Source organism: Oncorhynchus clarkii, chromosome 3 (genome assembly GCF_045791955.1).
Source record: "Oncorhynchus clarkii lewisi isolate Uvic-CL-2024 chromosome 3, UVic_Ocla_1.0, whole genome shotgun sequence".
NCBI lineage: Eukaryota > Metazoa > Chordata > Actinopteri > Salmoniformes > Salmonidae > Oncorhynchus > Oncorhynchus clarkii.
In genome coordinates, this window is record NC_092149.1 from 81,903,208 (window position 1) to 81,915,762 (window position 12,555).

The window sequence follows — 12,555 nt, forward strand, 5'->3', positions numbered from 1 at the left end:
ATTGTAATACTTTCATATGGCATGCATAAAGAGATTAAAGGCAGAATTAGTTAAACATTTTGTGAATCATTATTTTATTAATGTATTGTTACCTTACTCTCTGCAGCAGGATAGGAGATTGAGACAGTATATTTATAAGCATTGCAGTACAGCAAACATAATCAGTCAGTATTAGAGATGAAAATTCATATCTAAACATTCTCACCAGATACATTACATTTACTGTAAACCTTAAAACCAGATACATTACATTTACGGTACACCTTAAAACCCATCTTTAAGATAATTGTCACAGGTGATCAGAGCATGCTAGATAGCTAATTATCACAGGTGATTAGAGCGTGCTAGATAGCTAATTATCACAGGTGATCAGAGCGTTTAACAACAATTTACAATTTACAACAATCACCACATTCAAAGATCAACACTACACACTGGGCACTGATGTCAATTCAACGTCCATTCCATCTTGTTTCCATGTCATTTCAATGAAATGACGTGGAAACAACGTTGATTCAACCAGTGTGTGCCCAGTGGGTAAGGTGTATTCTAAGTGTAACATTTCAAAGAATCTTCTTGAAGAGATTACTGTATTGTTTTTGAGTGTCTCTGACTGTCTGGCATCATAGCCACAGATTCCCATCCCGCCATCTGAGCTAAATCAAACAGAATCTTCATAGATTAATTGAGGAAGTTCTCCATTGGTTTGCTTCCCTCTTTTTGTCATTAATGGCATTACCCAATGATTACACAATCATTACACAATCACAAAAAAAGGACAATGCTAAGCATTCTTAACAAATGGCGAAAAATCATTGTGTTTGTCCTTTTTCAAAGAGTCTCCTTGAAGAGATTACTGTATTGTTTTTGACTGTCTGTTACCAGTACACTCCTTAGGCTAAACCAAAAGTATTGCTGCGCTTGAGGATTTGTTGGCCACTCCATCACTGACCGCCTATACAACCTCTTCCTGAGTCTCAGGTATTTTGAGTGACTGGGGACTTTTTCCAGGAAAATCAAGACAATCACATCATCTCTCTCATCCATAAGTCGCTGATGGGCCATGTAGAATGCGGTCTTGAAGTCCCCGCTCTTGATGTACTTGTTCGTCAGTATGAACACGGTCCTCTTGCTCTGGTGAATGCTCTGGGACAGGTTGTCGATCAGGGGGCAGCCAGGGATCCAGTCTCGTTCCTCCAGACACAGCTGTAAGGGGTGGTCCCCTTGGTTCTCCAGCTGAACAAGCAGCTCCTTCAGCACCCACTCAGATACCTCCGGGTCCTTCTTGTCGTATACCACGAAGGCGTCGTAGGCAGTGCTCGGCGAGGACAGGCGTCTGTAGCCTTTGAACTTGGCCTGGAGGAAGTGGTAGAGGTACCACACGTCCCAGAGGAAGAGGTGGCTGGAGATGGAGAGGGCGATGAAGCTGAGCACCAGGGATGTGAGTAGGATGTAAAGGATGATGGATAGGTAGTTATGCTGGCAGGCCTGCAGTTCTAGGTCCAGGGAGATGACCGGATGACCCCTCTGGGCTCCTGGAGCAGCACAGGTCACAGCGGTGGCCAGTCTGGGGATGTTCACCATGGTGCGGTTCAGCCACATCACAAACATGAGGGCGTTACAGTTGCACATGAACTTGTTGTTGTTCAGGACTAACGTGTCCATTTGATCGACAACATCATCAGGGATGCTGGTCTGCTCAATGTTTTGAATGTTATTGAAGCTGAGATCCAGATTCTTCAAACTAAAGGCGTCCTTGAGGAAATACGTAGAGAGTTTGGATATTTGATTTTTGCGTAAGAGGAGAGTCTTGAGAGATTTGGTGCAGTTGGAGAGCTCTGGGGGAACTGTTGATATGCTATTACTACTGAGATCTAAGACCTCTAAGTACTGAAGAATAATCAGCTTCTCCCAACTAAATATCTTCAATCTGTTGTTGTTGATGTAGAGATTAGTGAGTTTGTCTGGCAGGCCTTGGAAGACTTGCTGAGGGATGAAGTTGAGGTTGTTGTGAGAGATGTCTAGGACCCTCAGATTTAGCAGTTTTTTGAAGTAGTCGATGTATCTTGTATCACCATCTCTCCAAAGCATATCTAAACGGTTACCTTTGAACTCTAACTTCTCCAGAGAGAGACTTTCCAGCTCTGTGTTGGTGGATGTAGAAATCTTGTTATAGTTCATTAGTAATATCTTCAGATTGGTCAGATTTTTTGTGAAATTAAGCATGTGGGTCAAACCCTCTGATTCAAAGTAATGGTTGTTATTGCTTATGTCTAAGATAACTAAACTTCTCAGTTCCTGAAACGCTGAGGAATAGAGAAGGTCCAGACGATTAAATGAGAAGTCAAGATACTGTAAGTTAGTGAGGAAAGTAAACTCAGAACCATTTAGACTTTGGCTCATTGCATTTCCAGAGAGATTTAGGCATCTAAGGTCAGCAAGGTTCAAGAATCTGGAGTGAAGGAAAAATATATTATTCCTGCTGATATCCAGGGTTTTTCCAAACTGGCTGCACTGGGTTTTGACGAATGAATTCAGCGTCCCATCCTCCTTGTCCTTGTATTTGCAGCTGCGAGCGTACTCATCGTATCTAAAATAATGAATCTCTCTCACTTCTCCATTGCTGTTATGTCCAGAATCTGACATTGGGGAGCCATGTATGGCTTCTCCTCCTGAAAAGGCAACAGACTGACCACTTTCAGAGGGGGATGATATTTTGTTGTCAGATAAATTTATTATTTTGAAGCTTTTCAGTTCCATTAGAATGCTGAGGTTGGTTATTTTGATGAAGTTGGTGCCCAAGTCAATGACCTCCAGGTTCTTTAGATGAATCAGTGGGCTGATGTCTTCGAGGGTGAGTTGCTGGAAGACGAAGGCCCTGATGCGGAGTACTTTCAAGGATTTCAGGGAGGAAAATGAGGAACTAAGGTGCAGTGTAGCTGGATACCTCTGTAGCTCGTAGTTAAAAGACAGGTCCAGTTCTTCCAGGTTGGGTAGAGCTCGTGGGAAGTAAGTAAATGCTATCTCTCGAGCTAAAAAGTTGGTTGAGAGATCAAGTACTCGCAGCTCTTTACAGTTCTGAAACCACTCTCTAAGCACATACGTCAGGGAGTTACTATGCAGGCGTAGTATCCTCAGTTTGGTCAACGTTTTAAAGGTGCTTTTGTCTATCTGAAGTGAATTGTTAGGACACGGAATACAAGGAAACGGTGCATTGTAACAGCGTGGGCAGTTTCCGCTCAGGTCAAGTATCTCCAATTGGGTTAAGTTATGAAAATCTTTGTCAGTAACCATTTCAATCTTGTTATTATAGAGATACAACTCTCTGAGACTTGTCGGTAATCTTGGGGGAATGTAGGATAAGTTATTTGACTTGAGGGATAGGAGAGTCATGTTACCAAGCTGTAAAAACGCTCCCTCCTCAATTTGATAGGAAACATTACATGGGTTACGATAGTAACAATTTTGACCCAGGTAAAGAATCTGTACGTTAGTGATGTCAGAGAGGTTCGTTTTCAGAATGGTATATATTTTATTCACCTCTAGACTGAGCAGAATGAGGTTCGGAGGGAGACCCTTTGGGATGGTGGAAAGCTGATTCCCATCCAAATACAGAGCCTTCAGATTCCTCAGGTCTTTGAAGGTGTTCGTCTTGATAGTCACACTCTCTGTGCACATGCGGTCCTTGGGGCCGATCTTGATGGGCACGCAGTTACAGCGCATGTCGATCTCGGTGAGGTTCTCCAGGCCCTGGAAGGACGTTGAGTTAATGTGAGGGATGTGGTTGATGGTGAGGGTCAGGTTGGTGGTGTTTCTGGGGATGTCCTTTGGGACCTCTAGAAGTCCTCTCTCAGTGCAATCTACGTTGACCATGGTGTTGTTGCTGGCCAGGGTGACGTCACAGGGTAGGGTTTTGGGGTACCAGCTTCCAGCTTCCAGCAAAGAGGAGCACCACAGGCCCAGCAGTATCACCCCACACACGTGGAAAGATGCACATTCTGACCTCTGGGGGAACAGGACGATGTTATTAGTAGAGGGATAATGATAACACACTCTGACCTCTGGGGGAACAGGACAGGGTTATTCCTAGAGGGGTAATGATAACACAATCTGACCTCTGGGGGAACAGGTCAGTGTTATTTCTAGAGGGATAATGATAACACACTCTGACCTCTGGGGGAACAGGACAGTGTTATTTCTAGAGGGATAATGATAACACAATCTGACCTCTGGGGGAACAGGACAGGGTTATTTCTAGAGGGATAATGATAACACACTCTGACCTCTGGGGGAACAGGACAGTGTTATTTCTAGAGGGATAATGATAACACACTCTGACCTCTGGGGGAACAGGACGGTGTTATTAGTAGAGGGGTAATGATAACACACTCTGACCTCTGGGGGAACAGGACAGTGTTATTCCTAGAGGGGTAATGATAACACACTCTGACCTCTGGGGGAACAGGACAGTGTTATTTCTAGAGGGATAATGATAACACAATCTGACCTCTGGGGGAACAGGACAGTGTTATTTCTAGAGGGATAATGGTAACACAATCTGACCTCTGGGGGAACAGGACAGGGTTATTCCTAGAGGGGTAATGATAACACACTCTGACCTCTGGGGGAACAGGACAGTGTTATTCCTAGAGGGATAATGATAACACACTCTGACCTCTGGGGGAACAGGACAGTGTTATTCCTAGAGGGATAATGATAACACACTCTGACCTCTGGGGGAACAGGACAATGTTATTTCTAGAGGGATAATGATAACACAATCTGACCTCTGGGGGAACAGGACAGTGTTATTCCTAGAGGGGTAATGATAACGAGTCTTATTTGCATGTCGCCTCTCATAAACCATAGGACACAAGAGAGTCTTCAAATAATTTAGTAAATTAACTGCTCAATAAAATATACAAATATAGAAACCAGTGGCTCAGCTCAACTAAACTACTGCAGATGTTGGTTAATTTATGAAAAGGTTGTGATAGCATTTTTTATTTTCTACTATTTCTTATTCTGATTCTATTGATCTTTACTATGTTGTTCTGCATAGACATAACTTAAACAATATATAAAAATGTCCTTTTACCTCTATTGAGTCAAAATTCAAAAGGCACTCGCACATCTGAGCAGTATTTTTTTGCATGTGCATGGTAACAGTTGAACAAGATGAAGGAATAAGGAAACCGCACACTGCTCTTGAAAGTATCACTGATCTTTAATAAGCTTCCGTTAGGAACACGGCCTTCGTCTGAGCTTTTAAAGCTTCCGTTAGGAACACGGCCTTCGTCTGAGCTTTTAAAGCTTCCGTTAGGAACACGGCCTTCGTCAGAGCTTTTAAAGCTTCCGTTAGGAACACGGCCTTTGTCTGAGCTTTTAAAGCTTCCGTTAGGAACACGGCCTTCGTCAGAGCTTTTAAAGCTTCCGTTAGGAACACGGCCTTCGTCAGAGCTTTAAAAGCTTCTGTTAGGAACACGGCCTTCGTCAGAGCTTTAAAAGGTTCCGTTAGGAACACGGCCTTCGTCAGAACTTTAAAAGCTTCCGTTAGGAACACGGCCTTCGTCAGAGCTTTTAAAGCTTCCGTTAGGAACACGGGCTTCGTCAGAGCTTTTAAAGCTTCCGTTAGGAACTTTTAAAGCTTCCGTTAGGAACTTTTAAAGCTTCCGTTAGGAACACGGCCTTCGTCAGAGCTTTTAAAGCTTCCGTTAGGAACACGGCCTTCGTCAGAGCTTTTAAAGCTTCCGTTAGGAACACAGCCTTCGTCAGAGCTTTTAAAGCTTCCGTTAGGAACACGGCCTTCGTCAGAGCTTTTAAAGCTTCCGTTAGGAACACGGCCTTCGTCAGAGCGTTTTTTGACGAAGACCGTGAGTCCGATACGTAAGCTTGTTAAAGATCAGTGATACGGTTTCCTTTTTCATTCACCTCTATTGAGTCCTTTACAATCATGGTTAATTAAGAGTACATTGGCCCACACATGCATCAATCTAAGTAACATGATTAAAACAAATCCCCATCAAAATCTGTCAGTTTAATTTCAGAGAAATCTGATATTTTTGTCTCAATCCTCCACATCTACCTATGTTGGTCTTCTGCATCTGCGGTGGAAGGTGTCCAAGCTACAGCGATGTTTGTCAGACCATGAGATGTCCTGAAATTCAGTCTTCTCACAAAAAATGTATGTAGTGTCCGAACAGTTTGGCCTTCAAAACGACTATAACCACTATCCTTTCCATAGAGTGGTTATAATAGTTGGAAGGCCAAACCGTTCAGTGTTTTCTGTTTTGCTTTACAGCCTGTCTGAAGGTAACCCATGCAAAATAATGGAAGTATGGAGGTTGTTTTGTGCCAACAAAAATAAGGGGTTAAATATGTGTCCAAAAAACAAAAATATGTCCTGAGCTTTCTTGTATCTCCTAGATATAGGACAGACTCTTAAAAACTTCATTGCTTATTTATTTTTAGATGTGTGATTCAATGCGTCTCTGCAGTAGCAAAGGCCACATTCAATATGTTATTGAATTTATACCTAAAGGGGTCCTAAAATCCCAAATCAAATAACTAAATGATCCATGGTACGACCATCGTGTTAGTTTAGAGGTTAGAGACAGAGGTTAATCCCAAATTTAGAGGTTCATCCCCAGTTTAGAGGTTAATCCCCAGTTTAGATGTTAATCCCCAGTTTAGAGATTCATCCCCAGTTTAGAGGTTAATCCCCAGTTTAGAGATTAATTCCCAGTTTAGAGGTTAATCCCCAGTTTAGAGATTCACCCCCAGTTTAGAGGTTAATCCACAGTTTAGAGGTTAATCCCCAGTTTCTTCATTTTCATCAATCTTTTTTTTTCTCCTTGCACAATGGATGTGCATGCTGCACCCTATATGAGCTGTATTATCATATGAAATATATTACCATATTAAATCTATTACCATATCAAAGGTATTATCATATGAAATCTATTACCATATTACATGTATTACCATATTAAATGTATTACCATATTAAATGTATTACCATATTACATGTATTACCATATTACATGTATTACCATATTACATGTATTACCAAATTAAATGCATTCCCATATTAAATGCATTACCATATTACCATATTAAATGTATTCCCATATTAAATGTATTACCATATTACATGTATTACCATATTACCCTATTAAATGTATTACCATATTAAATGTATTACCATATGAAAGGTATTCTTACCATCATGTGAGACAGTATTGTTCAGATCAATGTTTGTGTGGATAAGTTCTCACGGTTCAGTTCTCTCTTACTGTAAAATAAAAGGAGTACTAAGAACGATAAAATGTTCATGTGAAAACATGAAAACAACAGGCTGATGGAACGAAGGACAACAGATGTGCGAGTGAAAGTGTCTTTAATAGTTTTCACTTCCCTTTAGGCAGATGCTAGACACCTATCTATCAATAGGCATATAGTACAACTGTTGCCTAAGGTCAAGTTCCTAAAATCTAAATTGTTAAATCAATCAATGTTGTCTATTTCTGGTGCAGGCTTCATTGAAGCACTTGATCAGCATTTTCTTGTTTTATAAATCCAATACTATACATTCAATAGCTTAATTTACACACATATATATATATATATATATGTATATATATATATATATATATATATATATATATATATATACATATATATATTATAATTTAAGCAGTTTGCAGCACTACTGATTAATTGTGTGTGAATGGAGCTTCTTTCAAGCATGTGCTCATCCTTGATTTTTTACATTTATTGATAGGAATATGTATATAGTTTGTCTTATTTATGATAGCATTGAGGTCTTCAAAATGTTCTGCCTTAATATTAAATCTAAAGAGGGATTAAAGTGGATTTTCCCCCCCAAACAATCTACACAACCTACTCCACATTTTGAAAGTGAAAGAAAAATTATATTCAAACAAAGATGTCTTGATTGCATATGTCTTCACACCCCAGAGTTGATACCTGGTGGAATCCTGATCCTGACAAACTCTCCAGTCCCTGCCGGTGACAAGCATACCCATACCATGATGCTGCCACCAAATACAGAGGGTTTCACTTTGTGATGTATTGTATTCACGTTTTTAATTTAGGCAAAAAATTACATTTCTTTGCCATGTTGTCTTGCAGAATTACTTAAGGGCCTTGTTGCAAACAGAATGTGGATTTATCAAAATCCAAATCAAATCAAATTTTTATTTGTCACATACACATGGTTAGCAGATGTTAATGCGAGTGTAGCGAAATGCTTGTGCTTCTACTTCCGACAATGCAGTAATAACAAGTAATCTAACTAACAATTCCAAAACTACTGTCTTGTACACAGTGTAAGGGGATAAATAATATGTACATAAGGATATATGAATGAGTGATGGTACAGAGCAGCATAGGCAAGATACAGTAGATGGTATCGAGTACAGTATGTACAAATGAGATGAGTATGTAAACAAAGTGGCATAGTTTAAAGTGGCTAGTGATACATGTATTACATAAGGATACAGTCGATGATATAGAGTACAGTATATACGTATGCATATGAGATGAATAATGTAGGGTAAGTAACATTATATAAGGTAGCATTGTTTAAAGTGGCTAGTGATATATTTACATCATTTCCCATCAATTCCCATTATTAAAGTGGCTGGAGTTGAGTCAGTGTCAGTGTGTTGGCAGCAGCCACTCAGTGTTAGTGGTGGCTGTTTAACAGTCTGATGGCCTTGAGATAGAAGCTGTTTTTCAGTCTCTCGGTCCCAGCTTTGATGCACCTGTACTGACCTCGCCTTCTGGATGATAGCGGGGTGAACAGGCAGTGGCTCGGGTGGTTGATGTCCTTGATGATCTTTATGGCCTTCCTGTGACATCGGGTGGTGTAGGTGTCCTGGAGGGCAGGTAGTTTGCCCCCGGTGATGCGTTGTGCAGACCTCACTACCCTCTGGAGAGCCTTACGGTTGAGGGCGGTGCAGTTGCCTTACCAGACGGTGATACAGCCCGCCAGGATGCTCTCGATTGTGCATCTGTAGAAGTTTGTGAGTGCTTTTGGTGACAAGCCAAATTTCTTCAGCCTCCTGAGGTTGAAGAGGCGCTGCTGCGCCTTCTTCACGATGCTGTCTGTGTGAGTGGACCAATTCAGTTTGTCTGTGATGTGTATGCCGAGGAACTTAAAACTTGCTACCCTCTCCACTACTGTTCCATCGATGTGGATAGGGGGGTGTTCCCTCTGCTGTTTCCTGAAGTCCACAATCATCTCCTTAGTTTTGTTGACGTTGAGTGTGAGGTTATTTTCCTGACACCACACTCCGAGGGCCCTCACCTCCTCCCTGTAGGCCGTCTCGTCATTGTTGGTAATCAAGCCTACCACTGTTGTGTCGTCCGCAAACTTGATGATTGAGTTGGAGGCGTGCGTGGCCACGCAGTCGTGGGTGAACAGGGAGTACAGGAGAGGGCTCAGAACGCACCCTTGTGGGGCCCCAGTGTTGAGGATCAGCGGGGAGGAGATGTTGTTGCCTACCCTCACCACCTGGGGGCGGCCCGTCAGGAAGTCCAGTACCCAGTTGCACAGGGCGGGGTCGAGACCCAGGGTCTCGAGCTTGATGACGAGCTTGGAGGGTACTATGGTGTTGAATGCCGAGCTGTAGTCGATGAACAGCATTCTCACATAGGTATTCCTCTTGTCTAGATGGGTTAGGGCAGTGTGCAGTGTGTTTGAGATTGCATCGTCTGTGGACCTATTTGGGCGGTAAGCAAATTGGAGTGGGTCTAGGGCAGGGGTGTCAAAGTCAAATGGACGGAGGGCCAAATAAAAAAATCAGCTACAAGACGAGGGCCGGACTGTTCGAATGTTCATTGAAAAATTTTTAAATGACGCATATAGTCTAGTGAACCTAATTGAACCTACTGAAAACCTAACAAATATATTACAATATGATCAGATAAATAAAGCAATATTTTCTTATGGCTCTGTCAGTAATCTTTAATTTTCAACAGACACAAAAGACAAATTTCCTTTATATAAATATCCCCATAACATGAACATTAAATGAAAGAAACCGGTATTCAAGGCACCATCAGTAGACTATATTTTCTATTTTAGCAAAAGTGGGCTAAATTTACTTCAAAGAAAAAACAATAATAGCAATTTTCTATCATCCACTCAACTGAAATATTTTTAAAATATAATTGGATTGAAATACAAAAAAATAAAGTGCAAAAATCTATTAATCAAAAACAACACTTTGTTTAAGGAGAAGTAACATGCAGTGAAAACAAATATTAAATTTTAACTTTTAAACTTGAACTGAGTAAAAACTCTAAATATGTGATTGCACAGTAATGTTCACTTGTTTGAGGTTGAGGGTGATACTTGGTGGTGTCCCATCTTTTCCACAAGTTCATCAATGTTCGGGGTAAGGCTCTGAGCTGAAGAAATCCTCAGAATTGAGTGGAGGTGTTCAGCAGTAAGTCGACTTCTGTGTGATGTTTTGTTCAGGTTCATCAAAGAAAACAGTTGTTCACACAGGTATGTGCTGCCAAACATAGACAACGTTTGAGCAGCCTGGATGCGCAGCTGGGGCATTGTGCCGGGGAGGAAACGGGCGAACTCCGCAGCACCCACTGCCGCATATTTTGCCCTCAGTGCATCATTGCATTGGAGGTCAATCAACTCCATTTGGAGGTTTGGTGGTGAGCTTTCCACGTCAACAGCAAATGGGTTACCGAGCAGTTCCAACCTGCTTTTTTGTGCTTCAAAGTCAGCAAATCGGCGTCGAAAGTCAGCGGCAAGCATACCTATTTTATCAGCCAACTGTGTGCTCGGGAACGCACTGGTAGAGAGCTTCTCTTTCATGGTCTGGCAGCTGGGAAAGTGGCTCAAATTTTCTTTCCGCATCTGCGTCTCCCACAGAGTCAGTTTGGTTTTAAATGCCTTCACTGTACTGTACATATCAGAGATGACACGATCCCGACCCTGCAGCTGCAAGTTTATTGCATTCAGATGACTCGTAATGTCACACAGAAAAGCCATTTCACACAGAAACATTTCGTCTCGGAGTTGTGTTGTGTCTTTCCCTTTGCTGTCCAAGAACAGACAAATCTCCTCACGAAGCTCGAAACATCTTTGAAGCACCTTTCCCTGGCTTAGCCATCGCACCTCTGTGTGATAAGGCAAATCACCATGCTCCGTTTCTAACTCCGTCAGAAATGCCTTGAACTGGCGGTGATTCAAACCTTTGGCTCTGATAAAGTTAACTGTGCGCGTGATGATGCTCATTACATGCTCCATTTTCAAGGCTTTACCGCACAACGCTTCCTGGTGTATGATACAATGATAAGCTGTCAGCTCACCTGTCGCGTTTTCCTCTTGCATCTTTTCCCGTATCTTCGCCACCAGTCCGCTCCTGTGTCCACACATCGCAGGTGCTCCGTCGGTTGTCAAACCCACGAGTTTTTCCCAAGGCAGCTCCATCTCATTTACACATCTTGACACCTCTTCATACAAATCATGCCCCGTAGTTGTGCCATGCATAGGACGTAAAGCCAAAAACTCCTCTGTCACGCTTAGGTTGGAGTCCACTCCGCGGATGAAAATTGACAACTGGGCAATGTCAGAAATGTCGGTGCTCTCATCCACAGCCAAGGAATATGCAATAAAATCTTTTCCCTTTTTCACAAGCTGCTCTTTTAGATTGATGGACAACTGGTCTACTCTCTCGGCAATGGTGTTTCTGCTCAGACTCACATTTAAAAAGAGTTGCCTTTTTTCTGGGCAAACTTCGTCACAAACTTTAATCATGCAGTTTTTGATGAAATCCCCCTCCGTAAATGGCCGGGCTGATTTAGCGATCTCTTCTGCCAAAATAAAACTGGCCTTGACAGCAGCCTGGCCTTGTGATTTGGCTTTTTTGAACAGAGCCTGTCGAGATTTGAGGCCTCGTTTTAATTCCTCTGCCTTTTGTAGCCTTTGTTCCATGTCCATATTCTTGTTTTTGTCCGCGTGTTTCGTTTCATAATGTCGTCTCAGATTATACTCTTTCAGTACCGCCACACTTTCTCCACACAGAAGACACACAGGTTTTCCAGCTACCTTCGTGAACATATACTCCGACTCCCACCTTGTTTGAAACCCCCGGTTCTCAGTATCCACCTTCCGTTTTGCCATTTTTGATGGGTATCTGAAAGTTAATTTTACTGTGATGCTGACGACTGCTGTGCCAATAAATATTGAAATGAAGCAGCCTACTGCTCGGTGCGTCACCTTTGCATTGTGGGAAATGTAGTATTGGTGCGTGTAAAAGATCTGCGGGCTGCCGGCTTGCTGCGGGCCGGTTCTAATAATAAATCAAGATCATCCCAGGGGCCGTAAAAAACCTTCTTGCGGGCCGGATGTGGCCCGCGGGCCTTGACTCTGACATATGTGGTCTAGGGTGTCAGGTAGGGTGGAGGTGATATGGTCCTTGACTAGTCTCTCAAAGCACTTCATGATGACGGATGTGAGTGCTACGGGGCGGTAGTCGTTTAGCTCAGTTACCTTAGCTT

At 42.2% G+C, this 12,555-nt stretch overlaps 1 protein-coding gene across 1 annotated transcript; it reads right to left on the reverse strand.

Annotated features, from left to right (window-relative positions):
* Positions 1 to 57: 57 nt before the first annotated feature.
* LOC139406177 (toll-like receptor 7) lies at positions 58 to 7,384 on the reverse strand. The gene is made up of 2 exons (XM_071148674.1): positions 7,225 to 7,384; positions 58 to 4,005 (listed from the first exon to the last, which is right to left on the reverse strand). Exons 1-2 carry the CDS (start codon positions 7,228 to 7,230, stop codon positions 832 to 834), a joined length of 3,180 nt encoding a protein of 1,059 aa, XP_071004775.1. The 5' UTR covers positions 7,231 to 7,384; the 3' UTR covers positions 58 to 831.
* Between the last annotated feature and the right edge of the window lie 5,171 nt (positions 7,385 to 12,555).